Source organism: Tachysurus fulvidraco, chromosome 6 (assembly GCF_022655615.1).
Source record: "Tachysurus fulvidraco isolate hzauxx_2018 chromosome 6, HZAU_PFXX_2.0, whole genome shotgun sequence".
NCBI classification, from domain to species: Eukaryota; Metazoa; Chordata; class Actinopteri; order Siluriformes; family Bagridae; genus Tachysurus; species Tachysurus fulvidraco.
This window is the reverse complement of record NC_062523.1, coordinates 12,514,833-12,540,485: the sequence shown is the minus strand read 5'-3', so window position 1 is coordinate 12,540,485 and position 25,653 is coordinate 12,514,833. Positions and strand designations below refer to the sequence as shown.

The 25,653-nt window shown below is 37.8% G+C and overlaps 1 protein-coding gene across 3 annotated transcripts; it reads right to left on the bottom strand.

The window, feature by feature from the left end:
* LOC113654540 lies at window positions 1-25,653 on the bottom strand. 3 transcript variants are annotated; one of them, XM_027164752.2, is made up of 23 exons: window positions 25,378-25,653; window positions 25,153-25,297; window positions 24,125-24,397; window positions 21,659-21,785; window positions 21,160-21,321; window positions 20,056-20,228; window positions 18,745-18,931; window positions 18,464-18,537; window positions 17,180-17,345; window positions 16,703-16,879; window positions 14,477-14,635; window positions 13,567-13,698; window positions 12,888-12,947; window positions 8,390-8,457; window positions 7,341-7,407; window positions 5,953-6,148; window positions 4,087-4,288; window positions 3,881-3,989; window positions 3,259-3,797; window positions 2,605-2,825; window positions 2,336-2,517; window positions 1,567-1,762; window positions 1-1,448 (listed from the first exon to the last, which is right to left on the bottom strand). In XM_027164752.2, exons 2-23 carry the CDS (start codon window positions 25,255-25,257, stop codon window positions 1,313-1,315), a joined length of 3,711 nt encoding a protein of 1,236 aa, XP_027020553.2. In that variant the 5' UTR covers window positions 25,258-25,297; window positions 25,378-25,653; the 3' UTR covers window positions 1-1,312. The 3 variants fall into 3 exon arrangements, with proteins under 3 accessions (XP_027020553.2, XP_027020552.2, XP_027020554.2); XM_027164751.2 differs by having other exon boundaries at window positions 25,398-25,653; XM_027164753.2 differs by having other exon boundaries at window positions 21,160-21,318; window positions 25,398-25,652.

Genomic DNA, 25,653 nt, shown 5'->3' with positions numbered 1-25,653 from the left:
TATGACTGAACCACAATGGAATGACCATTTAATTCCTATTTCCTGTACAGATTTCTGAATCCTTTTCTCAAACATAGAACAGAGTGAATAATTCTATTCTCACTATCTACTTTGTTAGGAACATTGCACATATACACATGCACATTTATGCAGTTATCCAAACATGTGGCAGATACGGATCAAGAGCTTAATTTAAGATTTACATCAAATGTCAGATATGATGTGTGTTTGTGCCGAATAAGCTGGTTTGAGTACTTCAGAGACAGCTGATCTCCTGCAATTATTTACCCTCAGTCTGTAAAGTTTACACAGATGGATGGTGGATGTTGAGTGTATGGTGCTGAGGAGAACTAGTCATATTAAATGAATACTCACTCAGTCACTCTCAGTAACCTCTTTATACACTGCTCTTCATTTAGGGGAAACACAGAGCGTGTAACAGAATTTACGCTGAATGAAACGTCCACTAGAGGGCAGCATTTACCCACATTCACACCCAAGGAAAGTTAGAGTATCCAGTCTAACCTCTAGCATGGTTTTGTGGAGGCATGTTATTTATGCTAGCTCTGCTAATAATTAAAGATGAGGACGAGGACAATGGCAAAAAATCGTTCAGAGCAAAAAGATAATAATATTAACATATTTTGAGGCTCACATTTACAGTTTACATTTAAATGTACTGTAAAACGTGACTGTAAAAAATGTTTTTTGTTTTTTTTTTTGTTTTTTTTAAATAGCCAAATATATACACATAAATATATATGGGTTGGTTGCCACTATTGTAGTTAAATTAGAAAATCACTGATCTCTTATAAAGGTCCTGGTATAAAAGGTCCTGAGAAGTAAGTGTCTAAGGGAATGTCATCAATGTTACAGGACTGTCAGTGAAATCAATTATTATATCTATACTATCTGAAATATTGGGACACTGTATTATCCTGACCTTTTTGATCACTCACATGAAACAATAATACTTAATTAGCCAGCAGATAAGAGAAGCATCATATCAACTTACATAACCAGATTACTTTATATTTTAACACTTCAACTAGTGACTATTGACATTTTTAACAGATTAAGAACATAAAAAAAACATGAAGTGTAAAAATATTATTACATTCCTAAAAAACTATAGCTGATTACTGTTACTGTAACAGTCTGTTGATCTGGAACAGACAGATCAATGCAGCGCTGAGTATGTAATATATATTCTATATTCTGAGTATATAATTCGTATTTAATATGAATGAATTTTAAATTTTAGCAAAATATATGAATATGATGAATTTTATTTTACTGCTCATACAACATGTTAGTGTGCAAATCTCAGCCGACTGAAGTAAGAAAAGACCCAGGGCCGAGAGATGCTCTGCTTCTGTTTCAGACCCTCTGTCTCAACAAACAGTCCTCTGTGGAACTGGAGGTTTTGCTCCAGTGTTGCTCTTTGCCTGGAAAACAAGTAAGGGCAAAGTATTTATTCAGGCCCAAAGTGTATATAAAGTGCATATATAATACAATATAGAATGTAGAATAATTGCTGAAATGGTTTTCCTTTAACTGACATACCTATTTAACTCCTCATACCACATGGCTGCTTCCTCCCGTGCGTGCCTTCTCTCCTCTGCAGCCTTCCTCCTCTCCTCTTCTTCCTCCCACTTTCTGCGTAAGTACTCCTGTCTTTCGCTCTCATCCATCTCCTGCAATCTCCTATACTCTTCCTCCTTACGAGCCTCCTCCTCCTCGTGCTGACGCTTTAACTCAGCTACACACCCCACATTATTGTACTAATTATCATCAAATATGATCAGATCTATCATTTATTTCATGTACTAACAGGACGTGAAAGTTTGCATTAATCCTTAATATTTCTGGTTAAAAATAATACACTTATATTTTACTATTAATTAATTTAATTAAGTGAAATATGGTTCCTGCAACAAGGCAATAATCTAAAACCTAAGTGTATGCTGTGGCATTGATATCAAACACAAATATAAAGAGTAATCAGAGAATTTATCAATATGTTTATCCTCAGTTATAATAATGATAAAGTCTGGACATACAAGCTATTAAAGACAACATACCACATACACACTGTTTTTGTTGTCTTTGGTTTTATTTTTTTGTCTTGAAGAATTAAAGGGTTGCTCAAAACACACCTGAACCTTGAATTACATTTTTGTCTGTTTTGTCAAATATAAAACTAAAGGTTATTGCAATTTGTTCATTGAGATTTTAGAGCTAAACTTGCAAGTGTCTGTGTGAGACTCTCGCTCACTATGAGACTATAAAGTGGTTAATCTTTCTAAACAGCAGTAAGCACTTGAAAGTGTACCTGCTCTTCTTATCTCCTCTTCGTGCCTCGCTTTCTGAAGTCGATCTAAATATCTCTTCTTGTTCTTTGTTTCTTCTTGCCTCCTCCTCTCCATCTCCATCTCAGGCTGCTCACCCCTCTGTCCTTCCTTCTCTCTCTCAGCCTGTTTCTGTCTCTCTTCTTCGTCTTTAAGCTTTCTCAACCTGTAAAGCGCAACGTTAAATGACTAAAGTTGCTGCTCACTTCAGTTATGTGTTTGATGAAAACCTGTAATGGTGTGTGAGGTGAACCTGGCCTGCTGTGCCCTCTGTCTCCCCTCCTCCTCCAGCTCCAGCCGCATTCTCTCTTCTGTCAGATCTTTATCCTCCTGTCTTTTCCTCTCTGCTTCTTTCTCCTCTTCTTTTTCCTTCCTCTTCTTCTCCACCTCCATCCGACGGCGTTCTGCCTTTTCAGCCACTGCTGCTGCCACTCTGCTTTCCCTCTGCTTGATGGCTTCTGCTCTGCTCTTAGCCTGAGGAGATAATAAATGATCTGAGCTGATTAATGAGCAGATGTGATTATAATCGTACCACAGCAAGATTGACGTCTCAGTTGTGATTGGTCAGAAGGTTGTCCTTAAAAAATAAAACACAAACGTGGGAAAGATTATTATACTTTTTACTGTGACAACGACAAAGAAGAGGAAAGAATCATGCACCTTTTCTTCAGTTAATAGTCTCTTTTAAAGCAACCAAAAAATGTGTTTTATACAAAAAGCGAAACACTTATTTAAAGCCTATATAGTTATATCCTAATCACAATAAGTTATTTGTATAATTACAGTATAATTATAGTTATAATGATCATACCCAGAAGGGGCTCAAAATATTTTATATTATGTTTGACTTATGTGTTTCAAAAAAATTTTTTTGAAAACTTCGACCCAATACTACAATAAAACCCACATCAGCAGCTGATTTAGACTTGTCAGGGTTGGATGCAGGATGGTGTGTTGGGACACCGAGACGTGGGAAGTGATGAGGAAGTTGTACTGGGCTATACAGGCCAGTATCTGATGACACACTGCTTCTCCGAATGCTCCAGGTGCTTGTAGAGGAGGACTTGGCAGAACTGTGTGTTCTGGAAGAAGCTGCAGATATGTCGATCTCAGAGAAATGATCAACATCTTCAGTTCCATCATCTTCTCTGGAGACAGCAACCCGATCATCACTTTCCATACTGTGTCCTGCTACACACTTCTCATGATGGATGAAATCCTGATCAATATCTGGACTGTGTCTAGCTTCACAGTTCTTTTGGACAGGTGAGACCTCTCTGCTTTCCATGTCATCCACAGTGTATTCAGAAGAACCACAGGAAGAATCATCTGCCGATTTCTCCTTTGACTTTTTCACTAGTCTTTTGGATACTGTCTTCTCATGTCTCTCTGAGCTATATTTCTTCCTTTCAGTTTGCATTACTTCCTGTGACTGCCTTGGTTTACCTGAGTCAAATAAACATTTGACATTCATATTATTATAGTTTTTGGAATTACAGTTAGTACTCATGAGTAATAGCAATACTCACCCACAACAAATGCCACTTGGCCTTTAGATTTATTTTTTATTTTTTCTGCTGTGTTTGGTGACTTTGTGGACTTGGTGGTTTTCTCACCATCTGTGTTTTTATTTTTCTTCTGTATAGAAAAGGCAAGAAATCAAGAATGAAGTACGACAGGGATCCTTCACTATTCACTGTTGATACAGGAATCTAAACATATATAAAAGACTCACTTGTATTGGACCAGAATCTTTTTCATTACTAAAACTGGTGTCTTGTGACTCTGTGTCCGTACTGTCTACATTTAATTCCATAGCCATATTCTCTGCATCAACATCTGTGTCTCTGTTGGCATGCCGGGTAATCTTTTGCTTCTTTACGTTACTCATGTGGGGGTCATCAGCGTTGTCTAATTTACCTGATTTTCTGGGCTTGCTGTCAAAATACAGAAGAAAAGCAGGAAAGACTTAGCTGCTGTCACATAGTAGAAAGAGATGAAGGATCAGTGTGGTGTTAGGGATAAAATATAGCACAGATAAAGGAAGGTAGCAGATGCTTTAATCTGCTTTCTCACAGAAGGTCAAGAGGCAGTGGCTGAAACTTGACACACAGTCAAAGAGTGATGGAAACCAAAGCAGTAATTAGATTTCGCTAACCCTAACCCTAGGATATTAATGATTCCAAAACCTACCATGCCATGTTGCTTAACCTCACCCTGACCTTATGTCTTGACTTGCGGTGTGTGTACCCAAAACATATTATATTGGGATTCCCATAGCGACCAACCAAATGCTGTGATGGAACCTGTTTTCCATGTACTCTGGCAGAAAATTCTACTGCTCATAAATTAAAACTGAAAACTTTTTCTGATGTCCAGGCAAACAAGTAGCACCTAGATAATCAAGACTCTTTAATACCCCTCTGACACACACACACACACACACACACACACACACACACACACACACACACACACACACACACACACACACACACACACACACACACACACACACACACACACACAAAACCTTACATCATTGCACCACTTTGAGTTGTTTTTGCACATTTCATTTTAGACTGCTGCTACAACAAAAAAGAAAAAAAAAATGATGTGTGGACCACCTCACCTTCCCTGCTGCTTTTAGGCCTTCTTCTTACTGTCTTTTAGGATTTCATCCACAGCTGAACTGCTATTACTGTTACTATTGCACTTTACTCTTTACTAATCTGTGTACTGGTTTGTGCTATATTGTCCCTTGTTATTATTATACTGTACTGCAGTGTCATGTAGTAGTACTGCACACATGTATTTTATGTGATTTAGTTCTGTGTTGTTTCTTGTTTTGTGTTTTATGCAGTTCGTGGTCCTTGAGGAATAGTGTACTATCAGTTATATATGGTTGATATGATAATAAAAGCTTTTTGACTCGACTAATTAATAGGGTTATTCGAATGCTAAGAGTAATTTTCATTTGAATAACTTTTTAAAGAAATATACAAATAGTGTATATTAACAAATTTGTTAGATGCTGCATTGTGCTTTAGTAAGAGAGGAACGGATTCAGGGAAAATAACTGAAATCAATTGGAACCTGTTGTTGGAAAAATAGTTTCTCATTAGCATCTCATTATTACGTTCAAGCAGACTATATATCCTTGGAATGATATGTAATTAATGTATTCATACTTTCATCTTCAGTGAGTTCATTGTTAATGTGGTCAGGGTTGTAGTGGATCCAGAACATGTTCCAGGAACACTGGGCATAAATTGGGAATACACTATGGTTGGAAAACTACAGCATGCACATGCACACATAAACACATACAATCATAGACATGTAGGCGCAATTTGGTGGGAGGAAACCAGAGAACCATTAAGAAACTCACACAGACAATAACCCAAGCTCAGATGTAAACCAGATTTACTGGGGCTCTGAGGAATTATTATAACCCCCTTTGCCACCCTCATGAACTGGAATTTGTATTTGTAATGTAATATAATGCAATGTAGTAAATTAGATACAGCAATTTAAATGGATCATGAGCATGCATAGTCTAAAATGAGCCATGCATAGTCTAAAATAAAGTGTTACTTACACTGTCTTTTTATAGGACTCTGTCTGAGTTTGAAGCTTTGTTTTAGCAATATTTTCATCTGCTGCTGTGGACCTGGAAAGAGCTGTTTTCTGAATGCTGCTATCAGACCCAGGTGTAGGTGGTGACCCAGATCTTGGTCTGGCCTTAGGCTGTGGCCTCTGTGCCCTTCCTCCTGTCTGTTGCATGATACCTTCCTCTGAGGAAAAAAACGCCCAAAACAAATCATTTGTCATTTAAGTATGCTGAGAACCAAGGCCCATGGATTTTGAACATTATAGTAAACTGCTTGTGTTGGCAGCTTTGACCGGCTCTTGATATACTATGGACTACAAGTCAAGTGTGAAATACACCTGCTTTTAATGGTCTTTTAATGGTCATGTTATTTAACTCCTATCTAAAAGGCCATACCATTTTTCCTTGTTAGAATTATACATCAAACATAACGACAAAATTACTATAGTTTCTGACCTATTGATAAACACATTACACTTGTAACAACTGTGTATGAAATACTTACTCCTGTCACCCACAAACTGATTTTTTATCTGTACAGTGCTGTCTAAACAACCCCAATGGACAAATTGTGTTACTTTAAAAAAAAAAAGTAACAAAAGAGAGCTTCACAGATTAATTATTATTAATCCAGAACATTTATCCCTAATGTGCAAGCCTGATGTGATTGTGGCAAGAGAAAAACTCATTGAGAAGATATGAAGAAGAAACCTTCAGAGGAACCAGGCTCAGAAGGAACCCGTCCTTTCGTCAATGATGCTGGACAGTAAATAATGTAAATGTAAATAATGTTCTTTCTACAACAGCTTACAGTCAAGTGGAATTGTGCAACCAAGAGCTCCTGAAATAATAGGTAAGTGTAATTTCTGAGTTGATTATAAACTTAACACGACAATATATCTTCTTTGACTATTATTCATTAATTTGTGGTCAGCCAAGGTTGTGGTGGGAATCCTGGGACTAATGTCTGTGAGGCTGTCCATTACAGTCCTAGCCATTGCCAGGCACCATGTGCTCACATATACATTTATAAACTCATGCCACATAGGGGAAATTTTGATCTGTCAGTCTACCTGCTGGCACGTTTTTAGGAGGTGAGACAAAAGAGAAGCTAGAAAAATGACTCAGAGAGAATGAAACTCCACACATGCAGTAAGCCAAGATTGTGACTGAACTACAGGATCAGGCATCCAAAACACTCTAATGCTAGCCTGAGTGAGTCCTGTATTATGTGTTGCTGCTCTTTATTCCGGAGAACATCCTTTTATCCATTTTTTGTATACTCAGTGGCAGGTTTGATTTAGGTTTGATCTTAAACTTCGATAATCAGGAAAAGTCGAGAATCCAGAGAAAGGCTTTTGCTGTGTTATTCTTACCACTGCTGTAGGGCCGATTTTCTGTATAGTTGTTTGTCTTTTCTATTCTTTGCTCCGGTACACAAGCCTGGACAGAAATCAAGAGATTACATGGGATACAATTGTGTTAAGTCTGGGTAGTATGGTCTGAAATATATAAAGAGGTGAAACGAGGTGTGAAGTTCACATACCAGTGCTATAACAGCAGTCACATTCTAGTGTTCTAACAATTTCTTCTGTCTTATCAAACTCTCCAACCAACCCAAAACATATTTTGTGTTATTTTGTCTACTTTAATACTGTGGGTAGCATATTTTACATAGGCCAGAAAATGCTTCCACCACTGAAATACACTTTATGGCCAAGTATTTGTGGACACCTGAGCGTAGCACTCATATGTACTTTTCGAACATACCATTCCATGTTGAGTCCCCATTTTACTGTTTATCAGTTTTAACTTAAATTTGGAGTGTATTTCTGGGAATTTGTGCTCATTCAGCCATAACAGAATCTGTGAGGCTGTGCACTGAGGTTGAAGCTTGGGGAGCAGTCCAAGTTCCAGTTCACCCCAGATGTGTACAGTGGGATTTCGAAGGGCTTGTCATGATGAAGGGGGAAATGGAGGAACTTTATAGCAATAGTTTGGGGAAATCCTACACACTGGAGTGTATCCAGAAACCTTTGGCCACATGGCGCATATAAAGAAGCATGAATTTGTGGAAACGCAATAAATAAGTGTGCATGTGCGTATCGTAGAACATTGTAGGGAAATTTCTTAAATATAATGTAATTTCTTTTCATCTCTGCATTGTAAACTTCCATAACACCATTAAAACATTTAACCCATATCTTTTTTAGCTGGCAGGTTTGTTTCTTTTCTTTCAGCCACATGAAGATCCATAGATCATAAACTTTGTACACTGGAAATTTTAAGACAATATTCCATTAGAGTTTATTTTTCAGTGCTGTTGCAGTCACTTAACAGGCTGAGACGTCATGGTTTGAGTAAATATTCTGTCTGATATGTTTAGCTGTGCAGGTGCAGCAGAGCTTTTAGTTCAGGCTCATACCTCTGGGTTAGTGCTGGTTTGTTTCTTGTGACCTCGCTTAGCCTCCACTTCTCTGTCAGTCATTCCTCCTGTAAGAGGAAAACAGATCCAGTATTGTTTGAATTTTACTAGGAGACACGGCTGCTGTTTTTATAAACAACATTTTGTAAACACATTCCCTTACGCTACCTCTTTTCAACAGTGGTCTAATACACTTAAGTAGTGATTGTGGTAAGCAGCAGTGATTACATGTTTGTGTGCATTAAACGCTACTTACATACTCAAAGCTTGTACTAATTAGGAATTTACTAGCAGGAGGAAAAATACTTTTGCACTGAAGCTGTAATTTAACACGGATATACCTGTTACACCACTTGAAGTAATCAGGTAATAATTCTTATGCTTTTGGATTGAACCGAAGATTCATTGTTGTGTCATACTGTATCCAGTTGGGACAGGGGGGGAAAAGAGACCTGTTTTGCTCAGGTGAAAGTGTATCTTACCTAAAATCTGACCTATGTGACCAGTGAGATCTCACTTTAAGGAACCCATGACCTAGCACATTCCTGCAGCACTGCTGATGGACGCACACTCACTAAAGTTGGCCTTATGGGATTTTTGCAGCATATGCCTATTATTCACATTTATTGGATTATGATGTTTGTTAACACAAGGCTGGCAAGTCTGTAATAAAGCTCCATTCCACTAGAGGCAGCGCTAAGATTAACCCTGTTTACATCATCTCGGCCATGTATTTTAACCTTACAAAAGAGAGCAACTGTATTACAATGGCTTAATTGTTTATAAACTGTAAAACTTTACTCGCATTAAACCCAGCCTTTATAGAACCATCTGTCCATCCATTGAATGTATCTAGACAAAAGGTGACACTTTCAGTAGTGAAATTGACATACTGCATGGGTTACACTGAGACCATGTCTTTTTCTTTTTTATAAACTGTGTTTGTTCATTCATTCACACACACATATGCACAGTCAGACACCCTTTAAAATGTCAGACGTTTATGTACTTTTTGTCTTGAGCCTTGCGAGACATGGTGAGTATGAACAGTGCTTGACTACAGAGTGGTGGTATTTGCTTTACGCCTGTGGGCAGTAGATCAGACCCAGCAGAGCACGGCAGACTGCACCTTACAGCCTGCACACACAGACACACAGGGGCCAGCTCTTCTGCACCACCGCACCACCACACCAACGAGGCACCGTTTATTTTTCGACGAGTCTGTCTGTTTTAATGGGTTCCAGGACTGCTTTGAAGTCAGACAGAAGGGGGAAAAGGGTGTGTTAAGAAGATATACTGAAAGAGACAGAGAAAGAAAGAAAGAAAGAAAGATAGATAGATAGATAGATAGATAGATAGATAGATAGATAGATAGATAGATAGATAGATAGATAGAAAGAAAGAAAGAAAGAAAGAAAGAAAGAAAGAAAGAAAGAAAGAAAGAAAGAACACGTTCAGCCTTTCTCTCTTGCCATTCAGGCTTAGCTGAGTGCAGCAGTCACCCCAGAAAGCAGGGCTGTAACACGTCTGTGTCTCTCCATGCTTCACTCACCGCTCCAGCTTCCCTGATCCCACACACTTGCCCAATCAACTGTTCCTATTATTCATCTGCCATGACTCAAATCTCCCATACTGGCTTTATGCCTTTTTTCTCATATTCAGTCTCTCTACTGTCTCGCTCTATTTCCATTCACTCCTTCACTCATTCACTCACTCACTGCTTTTTCCCCCATTTTACACTCCTAAGATTTTCCTTACTTTTTACTTCTCTCTGATTCTCTCTCTCTCTCTCTCTCTCTCTCTCTCTCTCTCTCTCTCTCTCTCTCTCTCTCACACACACACACACACACACACACACACACACACACACACACACACACACACTTTTTCTCTTTTCTCTTTTTGCTGCCTTGCTCTACTTCATCCACTCACTCACTTTTACTTCTCCTTTTATGCTCAATATTTGTCATGTCTTGCCATTTCACATCAGACTTTCTGCATCTCTTTCTCTCTTGCTCGCTCTCTCTCTTTCTGAACCTCTCCACCCTTGCTGGACCCCTCCGTAAGCGTCCATGCGACATGGAATTTAGGCCACCACATATCGCTTTAACCTGAAGTGGCACTTTTATTTCACACCTTTCCTCCCCTATCAGACTCAAGCCAAAAAAGTCTAGCTGTTTAAATGTTATTTCCGTCGCTAACAGTGCAGGGTGATTTCAAACCAGTTAAGAATTATGACCAGGGTAATAATTTAAAAACGTGTTGTCAGTGAATGTGCAGTAGCATGCAATTCCATGCTTCTCTCCATTTGCTGTTCTCTATTAGGAAGACATATGTAGTGATGAAATTGAGGGCTGGTTTATGATTTCACTGTAAGACTATAAACACTGCATATGACTCATGAACACATTTGATACCACATTTGTCATTTATCTCAGCCTTGAATCATTTCTTACTCTAGTCCTATATTTCAGTGAATTTTATTGGGTTTTTTAAATAATTTAGTAACATTCTAGACAGACATGTCCCGAAAATATACTGCCCACTAGAGGCCAGTAGATGCTTTGAATGTGATTATATGACCCTGTTTTTTCCCCTTAATGCTGACTACAAAATGAGACAGTGTTAAATAAGCATGTAACAGTTAGTCAGAACTGATGAGAGTTGTTTATTATAAATTATTCATTTATTTTTTCCAAGCGTCTTGCATCCAGCTTGTTGATCAGTCTGAGCAGTCCATGCACAATTTAACCTCAAATATCTGTAATACAATACCAGACTGCTCAACTGATGTGCTTTTTTCTTTCTGACATTTTTTGGAACACATTTTCTCTCATCAGTTCTCTCATAGTAAGATATCCGTAACATATGCCAACAACTCTGGCAGCGACATGCCATACACCCCAGATCACAATGTGTCGACTCTGCTACACCACCAGCTATTTTTGGTTATGAACTTGTTAGCACGTTGTCAGCGTCATGACAGCCAAGCGTAAAAGTATCTTCTGATAATTTTAAGGACACACTTATTGGCTTTAGACATACAGTTAATATCCAGAGCTGTCTACAGCCATGATCTTTGTGAATGTAAATAACAATGTGCTACTGTCAGTTTCTGAATCTTTTATACATTCATCAACACCAACCTGCAAGTTTGTCTAGAACTAAGATATTTTATTTGAATTGTAATTCACTTTATGAAAAACCTTAAAGGGGCTTTCAAGCTTATTGGTCCAAATTTTGCCAAACAGGGCTGTTAAAGATTATTTCAGATAAGCTTGTCTGGATGCTTGTCTGGATGCTCTATAGCAGGATTGCATTGCTTAAGGCCATGTAGCCAGTTTTGGGCATTTGCCTCAAGAATCTTTATTTAGACAGTGTTTTTTTCTCTAGAGGCCCAAACTTCAGGAGGAAAGGGGGAGAATCGGTGAAGAGCACACGGTGGATGGAGTGGATAGAGTGGTTGGGGGTTGGGTGGGTGAAGTAGAGTAGGGTTGGGGGGTTGGGGGTATTCAGTTTCTGACCAGTGACAGGATAAAGGAAACAGAGCAGCTCCAGAGGTCGGCTTGAGAAAACACAGTCTCTGTCAGTCACACAGACTCCTGGGCTGGGATTAAGCCCTGGCCTGGAAGGAGATCACGTTTCTCCGGCCGGGATACCTCACTGTTGCAAAACACTACCAGATGTGGAGTATTCACGACTTGGGGGAGGGGGACTGTATATGTATATGAATAGTATTCTTTAGTTTTTAGACTACCTGTGTGTATTCATGTGACGATGGAGTGTATTAACTGAGTAAAGCTAAAAATGTGAAATCTGTCGAAGAAATAAAACTCTGGCTATGAGCATAATTTCTGTATTCAAGGGTTCAATCTGCAGTAAAGTTTATTCCTTTGTGTATTGTAATACTAGAGTTGATCAAGCTTGTTGTTAATGTATGAATGTTTTCAAAGGTCAAACTGAATTGAAATTACCTGCCAGATTTTTAAAAGTTACCATGCACATTTTCTTCACACTCAAATGTGTTACCTGTAACTTGCCAGATACTTTCATAGCACAGCTGATTGGCACATTGTGACACCCATAAATACTCCTGAAAACAATAAATGATGACTAAACGGTCTCCTAAGTGTTGTGTGTGCTACACGGATGCACATTAACTCATCTTCCCTTTATAGGATGTGATTTCTTTTGCTGAATAACTGGTTATTATTTTTTTTACATAGTTTCATTACATATGTGTGTATTCCAGTTAAACATAAGCAAACCTAACACAGAGAGTAATTACGCATGTCTGCACTTGAGGTCGTTTAAAAGAAGAATCCTTTGCTTGCAATCTCAACCAATTCAAGCAGTTTTCCACAAAAAAGCACAACATAACCTCTGCAAGTTTTGGAAATGTTGAAACAATACTGCAGAATAATGAAGTATTTTTGGCCACAGCAATCCGAAAAAACTCTGAGAAATCCAGCATGATAATGTTTAAATAGATACTGACCTGTTTGTGTAGCTTGCTCTGCTAGCTGGTCCAAGATGGTCCATGACTCCTCCAAAACACCTTCAGAAATCACAATAAGTCATGTCAAGATGCTTTTATTGTCATTTCAGCCATATATAGCTGATGCAGTACATTATGAAATTAAACGGCGTTTCTTCAGGACCATGGTGCTACATAAAACAACACAGAATTACATAGAATAACACAGAGCTAAGGACTGGAAGTAAGTTGTCCTAGCCACATATAGTGCATCTGTGCAACCTAATGCAGTGTGAGACAAAAGACGGAACACTACAGGACAAAAAACACGATAGCGCCAAACAGTGTGCATTCTGTATGTTGCACACCTTGACAAATTAGAATAGACATTTTCACAAAACATGTTTGGATTTACACCTTTTTTCCACTGGGCTTGCAGTCTGCCTTTTTTCCTTGTTTAGTTGACTTCTTGACCTTCTCAGCATCACTGTCCTTGCCTTAATGCTCCACTAAATGACTGTGACTGGACCTTGTATTGCTTGTATTTGTATAAACCCTCTAGTAGAGAGATTATAGAATAAAAGTGACATTATGATATTTAAGACATGCTCTTCTTTTATTTCAGGGCTTCTTTAAGCACAGTGCTGACTTTTATGTGGTCTGTGGGCAGAAGGTAAAAGCCGGTAAAACTCTTGATTACCGTGTTCTTTCATGGCATCCTCTAGAGCTGGGTGGTCCTTGGTGTCAGTTAAGGCATCCCAGAAAGACAAGCATATGATTTCCCCAGCAGGACCCATTATTAAGGTGCCCAGGAGTCCATCTTTCTGACACTCTGAAGAAACATGCAATAGAGTGGCCAAGAGAATTTGGTTTTGTGTTCCAGACTCACTGACATTTAAATGTTCAACTGATTCTTGAAGGTGCTGATTAATTTTCATTATTAGCAGCTCTGTCAATAATGCCAGCTGTTCTAACACATTATCATTTCTATAGTAGGACTTGTATAGCAGAGTCACTACTTAATTCAAGCTTTATAATGATTGGATAAAAACATCTTTAATAAATAAAAGTACCTAGTCATTTCTATGATAAAGCTCTGTGTAATTACATATTTATTTAATATATATGGATGGAAGGAGTCTCTTTTTTAATCAAATATGACAGAGACTTCTGGACCTTTCTGGTTTCTCTAACATGACTTTTTTTTAACACAAAAAAGACAACTTACTTTTTGTGCGGGTGCTACACACTTAAGTAAATGGCAAACATCTCCATCCATCCATCCATCCATCCATCCATCCATCCATATCCATTTTTTGTACTGATTATTTTACACAAGGTTACATGGTGCCTGCAGCCTATCCCAGGCAGGGGACAAATCAGGGCACAATTGCACATGACTACACACTAAGGACAATTTAGAAATGCCAATCAGCCTACAACACTTGTCTTTGAAGGAAACTGGAGAATCTGGAGGAAATCCCTGTAGCACTAGAGAAGGTGCAAATTGTGCACAATCAAACCCCTGACCCTGGAGCTAGCGACCATATAAAAACTTTTGACTAGATGCCATTCCTAGGTTTTAATAAATGTGACAGATATGAAGATACCTCTTAGCTCCAGAGGAAGGCTGCCTCTGATAATGCCAGGCTGAGACTCTGACTGATCTGCAGTGTCATGTGGGTCTTGTCTGTGGTGTGCCATAGAGCACTGTTTTCCAAGACCTCTACGACCTATAAATGGAGGCAGTGGGCCTACAGCAGTCTGCTCTGAAGAAGAAAGAAATTGATAATAGACATAAGTGTGGTGTAAGGAAATTATACAACCCTAATATCACATGTTTTAACTTGCCTTACTTTTTTTTTTTTTTTTAGCAACGTTTAGTACAATTAGAGTTTTCTGCTTTGGTTTATTTTCTGTCTAGTTTTAAACTACATTTCTGCTTAGGTTTAAACAATATTAGATAGCTAATTATTATAATAGATAATAGAACAGTTTGAATGCAAAAAAAAAGAAACAAAAGCAATTGATGCAATTAAACCCTGAGCACGTGGTAACGGTAAAGTGAAATAAAGTTAAAGGCCTAATTTGATAGATCTCAGTTGAACCTGTTTTATCATAGTTTTTATTTGATGGTCCTTGTCGGTGCCTGTTAACAATCAGTATTAGAATGTGTTGTGTTGGCTGTGTATACGGGTTTGTTTTGGCTAAAGTGGTAGCATCGTCTCTTTCTGAAGTTAGTTTCATATTCAGACATTCTGTAATTTCTGGACAATAACACAAGGAATGCACAACTAACTGTTGTATGATTACACGTTTTGAATATGATATCAAAAGGAGAAGCAACTACATGTATTCTCTGCCCAGTGGCTATATTTTGTATTGTTTTGTAGTTATAGTTTTTTTATACTGTTTTATAGCATGGCAACTTCCTTTTTTAAACATTGGGAAGTTGTATATTCAGGTATTGGTCCTCAATAAAGGCCTCTGTTGTTAAATGGTAATTTTTACTTCCACATGTGACAGATTCCTAGGAAACAGAAAAAGGAGTAGAATGATATAATATGTAATATTTTTGCATGGCAATAATTTTAGTTACTCTTTAAAGTGATTCAATTTTTATGATGGTCTGGTGTGGTTTTAAACCATCCATCTGCCCTCTGATGCAGAGGAACTGAAAAAAAAAAGAGACTCTTGATTTTCTGTGAACATGTTCTGCTTTAGTGCAAAATGAGATCTGACTCAGTGTTACTCAGAAATCTGCTTTCCCCTCCTCAGTCAGTCTCTGTGCCAGTCTAGTGCTCTCTATATTTGTACACAGTGTTTTAGCCTTGCTGGTTTGGCCTTAGTAACTCAGAAGTGTTGACCACACTTCAGCTTGTCTACTGTTATTTATAATATCAGCACCAGAGATCTCTCCAGTACCCCGCTGTCAGCATGGCTCCGATCTCCTTCGTCATGCGAACTCTATTAACTGCAGCCAGGCCCAGGTTAAGCTGTACACTGACAGGTTGTGCTTTTCAGTTATTTCTGCTGTTGTGATAGTATATATGTATTCAAAGAGCCACTTATACTTTGTAAGTCTTAGCTTGTTTGGATTCATGTGGAGGTGTATGTGAATTAAAACGGAGAGGAGAAGCTGTCAACACAAGACTTTATATTAGTCAAAAAAAAAAAAAAAAAAAAATATATATATATATATATATAATATATATATATATATATATATATATATATATATATATATATATATACATGTATGATATAATACTGTGTACATTCTTGCTTCACTTTTTATTTGGAAATGCATTCCTTCCAGTAACTTTTTTGGGCATGATCAGCCAGTAATAACATTTCTTCTCACTCTTTCTGCAAGAAGTTCTTCACTGTGCAATTTTATGGTTGAAATGCCTGAAAGCAGTTCAGAATGTTATATTTTGTAATATCAAAGCCAAGCATGATGCTTTGTGCTGCTATAATGTGTGTAAAGCAAGGCCAAATCTATTTTTCTGCCAAAATTCTTATGTTTATGTCTTGGTTGACCAGTGTGTAATACTTTCTTCACCTCACATGAAAACAAGATCTCTGACAATGTGGGCTGACTTAAACTGTGAATCACTAATCATTAGTGTACAATTCTTTTGTAATATGTTTGGATATTTAACAGTCAGTTGAAATACACTGACCCCAGCTGTGCACATCAAAGTGGAATTAAAAACAGTATTTCTTCTCTTTCTTATTCCAGCTTTTGTGGCTTGAGGCATAACATCAGACAAATTACTAAAAAGTCAGAGTATGGTCAGAGATTGTTGTTTTGATTTATACAGTATGAATACCTTTATCCTCCTCAGGTTCAAACCCTATCAGGATGTCTTGTTGTGCTGCTTTTAGCCTGCACCCATGTTCAATGGGCCTGTTCTCTTCTGTCCTCTTCAACTCAACTTTCTGTTCCACATCACTACACAGGACATCCTCAATTTCTTCTTTTTCCTTAGGAAGGCCAGAAAGACCATCTGACAAAGACAAAGGCAGGAGAGAAACATCTTCGGGCAAGGTACTGAGATCAAGACACTGAGACAAAAGGATTGAGAACTTAATGTGGAGATTTAAGTTTCAGGAAGGGGAAGCTGTCCAAGTTCTATAGCTACTTCATATCACAAATGATAAGGTGAAGTGAGGCATATGCTGACACAGAATACCAAACATTATTCTTTTCACTAGGATCGCAGTTCAGATATATTGACCTTCACTTCTGTGGAAATGGTATTAATTGTCAATGGATAATAGAAATCCATGCAGTCTGTGGGTCCTACCTTGTTCCATTGGTTCAAAAGGGAGCAGCACAAGTACTTTCTTAAGTACAGTTCTCTCTGGGGGTTTGGGAGCAGCAGTCTCAGTGCTAACCTCAGGCTGATGTATATCTGGCAGTCGTGGTATTGGCTCCTTGTGGTTTTCTTGAGTCATGTTCACAGCTTTGAGCTTAAAGTCATATTGTAGTCATGTAAAGTTCATTAAATAGGCATAAAATATATCAATGTAAATAATATATTACATTTATCAATAATAAGTATAACATTAATTAAATAAATATATTAATGTAATTAATGTTAAAAACAAAGCAAGGTTAAAGGAACTGAAAACTGTTAAAGGAAATGAAAGATTTTTGCAACAGCTTCAGCTCCACCAAGCATGTCCTTGCCACAAATTCTGCAAATTTGGGCTGTACTGGAGGGTTGAATCCTACCATTCTTATAGTGATGATTGTGGTGTAAAGTGTATTTTGCTGGCATGTTTAGTTTGTCTCCTTAAGGAAAACACAAAATTCTGATCTAACTGATCACTATTCTGATGTAATAAAACATTTCTATTCTGGTGAGAGTGATCTCTTACAAGGTGACCCCACCCACATCCACAGTTCATGAGGGTCATTGAATGCTTTTATGTGGATGGAAATGGTGTAAATCATATGCTATTGCCTTCAACAGTGCTCTTTAACACCAACTGAAGGAATATATTTTGGGGGAATAGTATTTATATATGGTGTATATACTTTATGTTTAATAGTGTATTGAATCGATTCACTCATGGTATTCATTCTAGCACCTAGTTATTGTTATGTCATTACATGCATTAGTGTAACACCTTGATAGCTTGTATGGATTTCACATCCGACTGCATCTGAGCCCTTCGGTTGCACATGTTTTGTTTCTATGGAAACTTTGCCTACCTTTTACTGTATATTTATGTGTGTTCATATAAACTTTTATTTTGATTTATTCCTCTGCTTACTAATTCATAAGTCAGGTGTTCCCATCATATCACCTACTGATACTTTTTTTACTGATACATTAGTACTTTGGCATATACAAACTTTGACAGCCTCAGATTTTCAACTGTAGGATTTATTCTTGATATCTGTACGCACTTAGTAGTATTTACTCAGTCATTGGTGTTTATTCTCAATTTGAGAGGTATACTGGCTAATGTGAGACACAGAATATACAACACAAAAACTAGAGATATCTCTTCAAACCAGTTGCTATGGTGAAACAAAACACACTAGCCTGAGCCATTTTATGCTTGGAATGTTGACTTACCCTGTAGTCCTTGTTCGCTGCGTCTGCAAGAGGAGGTTGCTTAATGGGTGGTAGATGAAGGCCACTCTGTTTAACTAAAGCAGAAATACAGCACTAATCACTTTTTAGGTTATCAGGTCATACCATGTACCATGTAACCATGATAGTTTAATATGTAAATAATAAATATGGTATTTTTTTAAATCTTGCACTTTCATAAAATGATCTAAAGGGGTGTACTGAAGAAAACGTTTAATTTTTGGTCTATTGTTGTCTGTTTTGACAACATAGATAGTGCTCACCAGGACTTGGATGCCAGCCCCCCTCTGTTTGCCTTCTGTCATTGGAGACTTTTGAAAGGTGACTGCAACCCAAAGATCGTAGAGCTGTTCGTGGAGCGTGTCCACCTTCCTCACCACCTGTATCTATTGCACTCTGTTTCCATTGACCGTTTAAGTCCTTTGGGTAGCCAGTCAAATGCTCTGCAACCTGGTGAGTGTGTGTCAAAATAAGGGAGATAAAAGCTATTGAGGAAAAGGTTAGGTTCTTTGAAGTAATGGTCAAATTGTGTCCAAAGAAAAACTTAACTGTTTGAAAAGTTTCAAATAATCAACCTCAAATAGATGCCATAAATGCCGTTTCCTTTCATTCTGTTTATTCTGTTTAGTCTACTTTTATTCCACGTTAAAAGGCCAAATGTCTGCAATAACAATAGTATGATGCATCGTATGAGAGAGACTGGCAAAGAAAGTGGAAACTAAAGACACTTAACGTCAGACAATTGGTTATAAATCGACCTTTTCTGGTTTCTCATCCAATGCTGCTGAAGCAATGAAAATCCTAACTTAGATATTACATAGTAATTCCATAAAGGAAAAAAAAAACAGGAAGCTAGACTCATGTCAGATTTTAGAAGATATGAGAGAAAGAAAGGTAGACATTTGCACTGTGGGTATCATTTTAATTAGTTCACCATGGGCAAAAAAAATGGTTATTTTGATTTTGGGATATTTTCCATGTTTAAACTTACAAAACATTTTAAAAACAATTTTAAATGATCATCTCCTTAGATGGTGTATGATTCTGGAAAATCTGTTGGCTGAAAATATGTTTACTGACCTCTGTCTCAAAATAAATTGTTTTCCTAGTGTCATTGTTCTCAGCCATTATAGGGTCTATATATCTTCACACACTGCTCCAAAGGTCCTCAAACTAAAGACTTTGATAAAGAATTTTCTAATTATCTTAGTTTCTGCCTTGTCCCATAATTCAGAGAAATAACAGTTTTAATTTTAAGTTTTAATTATTAATAATTTAATAATCTTCTATGTGAAGGCCTGACAACATGGATTGTGCTATCACAATAAAACAACAAACAAATCTTTCAGAGTGGAGCCAATTTGCTAAACATGTATTTTAGTGATATGCAAATGAGCATGTTTAATGATCTGTTAATCTATACTTTGATGCAAGTTCAAGACAAATAAGCCCTTGTGTGTAATACATGGCCTTAAACCAGCTTCAAATGCTATACTGAGCTGGTGCATTAATTTAATTTCAGTAGGATGAATAGAAAAAAATACACCCAGCTTTGGTTAAAGATGCAGTGTTACCATGTAAACATTGTGATCCTCAGGTTGTTCTGTACGCTCCTCCCAAGCATCAGTTTCAGGAATTGGGCTCATCTGAGCTTTGAGTGTCACTACCTCTGCGCTGAAACTGGTCTTACTGTCTCTGGCCATAGAGCGGTCCTCTGGGCCTGTTGGCATGGAGGTTGCTGGTAGTCCTGTAATTACATACACATTTGTTGAATCTCATATAAACTTGATTAACAATTCAGTTGTGATTTAGAAAGTACTCCAGGTTTTTTTTGTTTTTTCGTTATAGACATTATACGTCACAAAGCTACCAATCTACCAATTTATCCCAAATGAGAAAGCTAAGGTGACAAGAGAAGACTTCCTGAGACGATATAGACTGAAACGTTGGTAAAAGCCAGACTCAAATTAAAAATATATCCTCATCTGGGTGACACTGGACAGTGTGATTATGAAATTATTTCATTTCTATGACTGTACAGTACTATATGGTCAAAAGTATAACTGCATAACCAGGAAATTCATTCAAGTTTTAACATGAGGTTGCCAAATATTCTTTTCTTATTGCTGAATCTTTTCTTTAGAGGGAACTTGAGTCAGAGCACAGAGTCTACACAGAGATAAAGAACCACATACAGTAGCAGTTGATAGCTAAGGGTCTTGCACAATGCCCCAACAGTGTCAGCTTACTGGTGCTAGGATATGAACTCTCAACCTTCTGATTAGTAACCCAGAGCCTTAACCACTGAACCACCATGGCACCTAGCATTCATCTTATAATGAGCAGTGCTGATGTTCATCTGATCTGTAAATCTACTCCTACTTGCCGCATTGCTGTTACTTTAGCCATGAATTGAAGGCATTCAGAGACCTCTATATTCTAAATATGTAATTAGCTTCTTTTAGAATTGGAGCCAAAGTAATAAAAAAAAAAAAGACCCAAACCAGACTTGCTCTTTGGCAGTGTTGCAAAGCAGTTCTGCAAATTTCATTCATCTACACAGAGACTGCTTCTGAAACCGTTTTTTACGGTTTACGGTGACTAAAGCAGCACCAGTTACCTGTGTACAGGAATCAGTAAATGTATATTTGCTATCATATGAGGCCTGTCCACATTACCTCTGAGTGCTGGACTTGGGGTTAAGAGCGGGAGAGGACCAGGCGGTGGACGATTAGGCCGTGGAAAACAGAGGAAGCGGGGCTGATATCGCACCTGCTCTGGTCTGGGGTATGGACAGTTACCTTGACGTCTGAAGAAAGCAGGATCCTCTTCATTTTCTACTTGAAAAATTAAAAAAAAGAAAAGAAAAAAAAAAAAGAAAAAAAAAAAAATATATATATATATATATATATATATATATATATATATATATATATATATATATATATATATATCAATCACATCTTTAATACATTCTCTGTCATTGTTTCATTTTTTTAATTTTATTCCCTAAAACAAATTAAAACTAGATAAAGTAACCTGAGGTATTCTTCCTGTAACATTATTTCTTTTGTGTATTTAATTGCATATGCTTAAAATATTAATACATGAACCAGACTCTCCACAAACAAACAGTTGCTGTATCTGGTCACCAGATGTGCTTCAAGATGTACTGACCTTCACCAACAGTCTGGTTCAGATAGCTGTGCTCATCTCCGGGCCTCTGGTGTGCCTGCAAGTGCTTTGTGCCAGGTTTGGGGTCTGGCAACATAGGCGTCATGCTCATATGACATTCCACCTTGGCCTGAGACCAACAGAAACCAGAAAAACATCTTCCAACATATTCCACATCCTAAAAGGTTTCAATGAATTTCTTATAGCTTTTGAAATTTTGCTTATTTAGTCTTTGTAATAGAATTGTTTCATTCTTGTAAAGGAAACCTTTAAAATAAAAGCAATACTAAAATTTTGTCATCTTCTAAATTGAACATTTAAATGCCTTAAAGGGAAGTTGCAACTTGATAAACAATTCAGCATGCTGATGCATTGTTTCAAAGATTTTACCTTAGGAAACCCTTTTAGGACAAGGACGAGGGCGAGAGAAAGAAAGGTTGGCATCGTGCTATATAGGCAGCCCACTGTTTATAAAACATCTGTGTGTTGTTTTCTTTTACTTGAATACAAAATTTGTGCTAGATTATCGCTGGCGAGGCACTGATTATTTTGGCTTTGTCTGCATAGCATCATCTGTCTGCAAAAGTATGAATACGATTTACATGAATTCAGATGAGCAGCGATAAGAACCAACTCTGCAGTTGTTTGGAGCTCCTGGCTGCCCGGGGCACACCTGTGTTGTTTACATTTAGCTGTAGGCAGAACGTGACAGATGGGGCGCTTTACGCACAGGCCACCCACAATGAGGGCTCATCTCCATGCTGGGGCGCGTCCCGATCCGTAAACACTCTGATTACTACATTCAACTTTCATCACCTGCAGCATTCCCGCTTTGCCCTGACACACTGTCTGTTTGGGTCACACACTCCAGCTGCTTGTGCAAGTGCCTCCAGCACTCCAGCCTTATGCTATTAATCTGAGGCTACATTATATACAACAAAGTTTTATATACTGTAATGCAAAGCTTGAAACTTGCTTCAAAACACTTACTGTGATTAGCAGACAAACCCTGAATGGATTTTTATTACTCTCAATAAAAATTTTGGCTAAGTTACAGGAACCAATACCAATTTTCAAACTTCCTGAACTAAATATGCATGTTAGGAGTTTAATAAAGTGCCATTATTTAACTGTGTTTGCAATCAATTTAATCTGAAGATGTGGCCTTTCTTAAAAAACAAACAAGAACCCAGCATATCACTGCCTCAACCTCTGTTCATTGAGATCAATTTCAGATGTTCCGAGGACATTTGTTTTTTCCCCTCAAAATTGCCTCAGTTATTATTTTTGTTTGTACCAGTCTGTGATTATTTTCTGATTTTCTTGGATCTATTTCTCAAAATATAACCACGTTGGTGGCCTATTTAGTTAGTAAGGATGGATTAATGCTGCAATGCTGTAAGATCTCAAGTTCATGTGGTCTTTTTTGTATCATATCTTATGACCTGTATCTGTATTTGTATCAGTTTAAAACACATGCCTGTTTATTATGAATAATGCATGACTAATATATGGATACATCCCTGATGCATGTCTGTATTTGTTATTTTCTACAAGACTGAGTGTGGTAACTTTGAGTCTGCCTCACAAACTGATTACTAACTCGGCTAAAGGGAAAAAGATTAATGTCCATATAATGAGGCAATAGCTAAGGTCTGTAGCACATTTGCAGATTGTCCTGGAGAGGAACTAGATAGATTATGGACTGTCTGCATATATAAAGCCCCTTAGGACAACTTCATTAAGATTTGCAGCTCATATCACATTGAGGTCAATCAGGATAATATACTTAAATTGGCAGTTTGATTGGCTTGAAATGTAGGGGAAAATTGGAGACACCTTGAGCATTGAGAGTGTGTGGAGCACACAAGCTGCAGGCTTATCAGCTGAGCCCAGGTGCTGCTGTGCAGCCGCACTGAGAGATTAGCGAATGAGACATAAAATTAATATACAGCACTTAATCACTTCTGCCTTTAGGATGGTGTTAGCTCTAAGGACCAGAATAGAGCTACGGTTCTCTTACCCAGCCTGGTAAACTAATACTGCTGTGAACGCTGTTACCCTGACCTGAACCACAGTTTAAACTCAGTTAGGCAGTAAAAGGCTGGGAGATTTACTGCAGCCTGCCCTCTCACTTTAGTTTATGTTCCACTGCTCCTTCAGTCAGCCGTTTGGAGTTGACCTCAGTCGGGTCTACACAGTGGTTCATTTTTAGCAGATCTAGAACTTTTAACTGGATAAATCTGACCGAGAAGAACCAGTTTTACAACATCAGTACATGCATCAGGCTTTCGCTTATAGTTTATAATATTACTTTCCTTCTTATATTTTATGTCAGTCATGAAAAGCAGCACAATTTAATTTCATTTTTTTGATTTCAAAGCCATTACAGTATTTACTCGTGTTAGATACAAATTAGATGTATAGTTGTGTTCTCCTTTGTTCTGTTTTTGATTATTCATTCTTTACCTGTTTTTTACTATACACTAAAGCGGCTTCAGTCAGATCACGAAGAGAATAGAATTCAAACTCTGCTTCCTGTCTAGAAGCCCCAAAAGCCAGATCCTTCCTTTTGACTGTGTCAGGTTGGGAGAATGATGAGGCAAAATCTTCTGAGAATAGTATAAGTGGTCCTCTCCTTGTGCTGTAGGTTTTCGGGGGTGTGGTCTCTACCCCACTAATCAGCCGTCCACTGCTAGTAAAGCGAAGCAGAGGAGGCTGGGATTTCCAGATGAAGTAGTCCTGGTTGAGAGTAGATTATATAAAAGAAAATGCATCAATTGTTCACGTTTCACTTAATTCAGTCAATGACATTTGTAAAACAGTGACAAAATTTGATCTCCAGTTATGTTATTTTGGCTCTTTGAAAATAATGATGTACAATTTATCTTCATAGTAATTTAACTTTAATTTTTTTTGTCAAATCAAACTTGGCTTTTTTGTTCCTCTTCTGAAAGTCATACTGTTTTCCTCTCATTATAATAGAGTACCAAGCAAGTTGTGCCTCCAGTGGCTAGTTCTGGCCGAGTTACACAGAACACCGTAGCACCATAAATGTTCATGTTTCTTTTAGTTATCTTAGTGCTGACAATGTGAAATGTGTGTTGCAAGCTGTTTTGTGTACACATTAAGATTTTTATTTTCATAATACTTTAATGTAATTAAAACTCCATAAGTTGTCATATTGTGAAGCTAAAGACACATACCCCAGCCAGTCAAAATTACTGGGTAGCCAACTGTCCACTACTTTTAAACCAATGAAAAAGGGGATCATATAAAAATGGGGTAGATTCAGTATTGGTGTAAATACTGTGCCACATTACAGTCAATGTTTCATTTTCAACTTGGTTAAATGTACATACAGAGCCAGTTGTGTTCAGTTAATTATGCATTAGACTGGAAAGATCTGCCATCTAATGAAGTAAACAAGCTAAATTCTACACAGTTTCCTAACTAGAGCCTATTCACAGATTATACACAGTGAGTTTAGCGAATACCTCGGGTTCAAAACAGACTTCCAGTCTTCCATATTGTCTTTTGCCATCTGAGTGAACCACATGACCGTATCCTCGGCTCAGGAGTGAAAGGACAAGCTCTTTCATGTTGAAGCTGATGTTGTGATTTCCCGTATTCTTTCAAAACCTAAAATTGATGAATAAAGTGGGTTTTTTTAGTGTCTGTATTTCAGGATCAAGATCTTACAGAAAATACATTTCACTCACCCAGTGCTGTGTTGTCTCACCTGAGTTTATGCTGTTGGACTCTTCTCCTGAGCAACTGTCTCTTTAGCATTCTGGAAATAGATTCACAAGCCTGTTGAGTATCACTGAATGGAAATCGCTGCTTTCACACTGCAGCACAGTCATGTCTGACTCCATTTGATTGCCTCTGTTTGCCGTTGCTAGGCTCTCCAAAGCTTCTTAAGACAGGACTGTTTTCATGTTGCCTTGGAACCAAGAGATTACCTCCTGGTTTAGGCTGCTATTTTGAGCTACCCT

Coding starts and splice junctions, on each gene's coding strand:
- LOC113654540 (XM_027164752.2), bottom strand. CDS start 25,257: ATGAAAGAGCTTGTCCTTTCACTCCTGAGCCGAGGATACGGTCATGTG. Junction 16,880..17,179: donor TTTTGAACCAATGGAACAAG/GTAGGACCCACA, acceptor TGTCTTTGTCAG/ATGGTCTTTCTGGCCTTCCT. Junction 1,763..2,335: donor AGAGGAGATAAGAAGAGCAG/GTACACTTTCAA, acceptor TGGGGTGTGTAG/CTGAGTTAAAGCGTCAGCAC.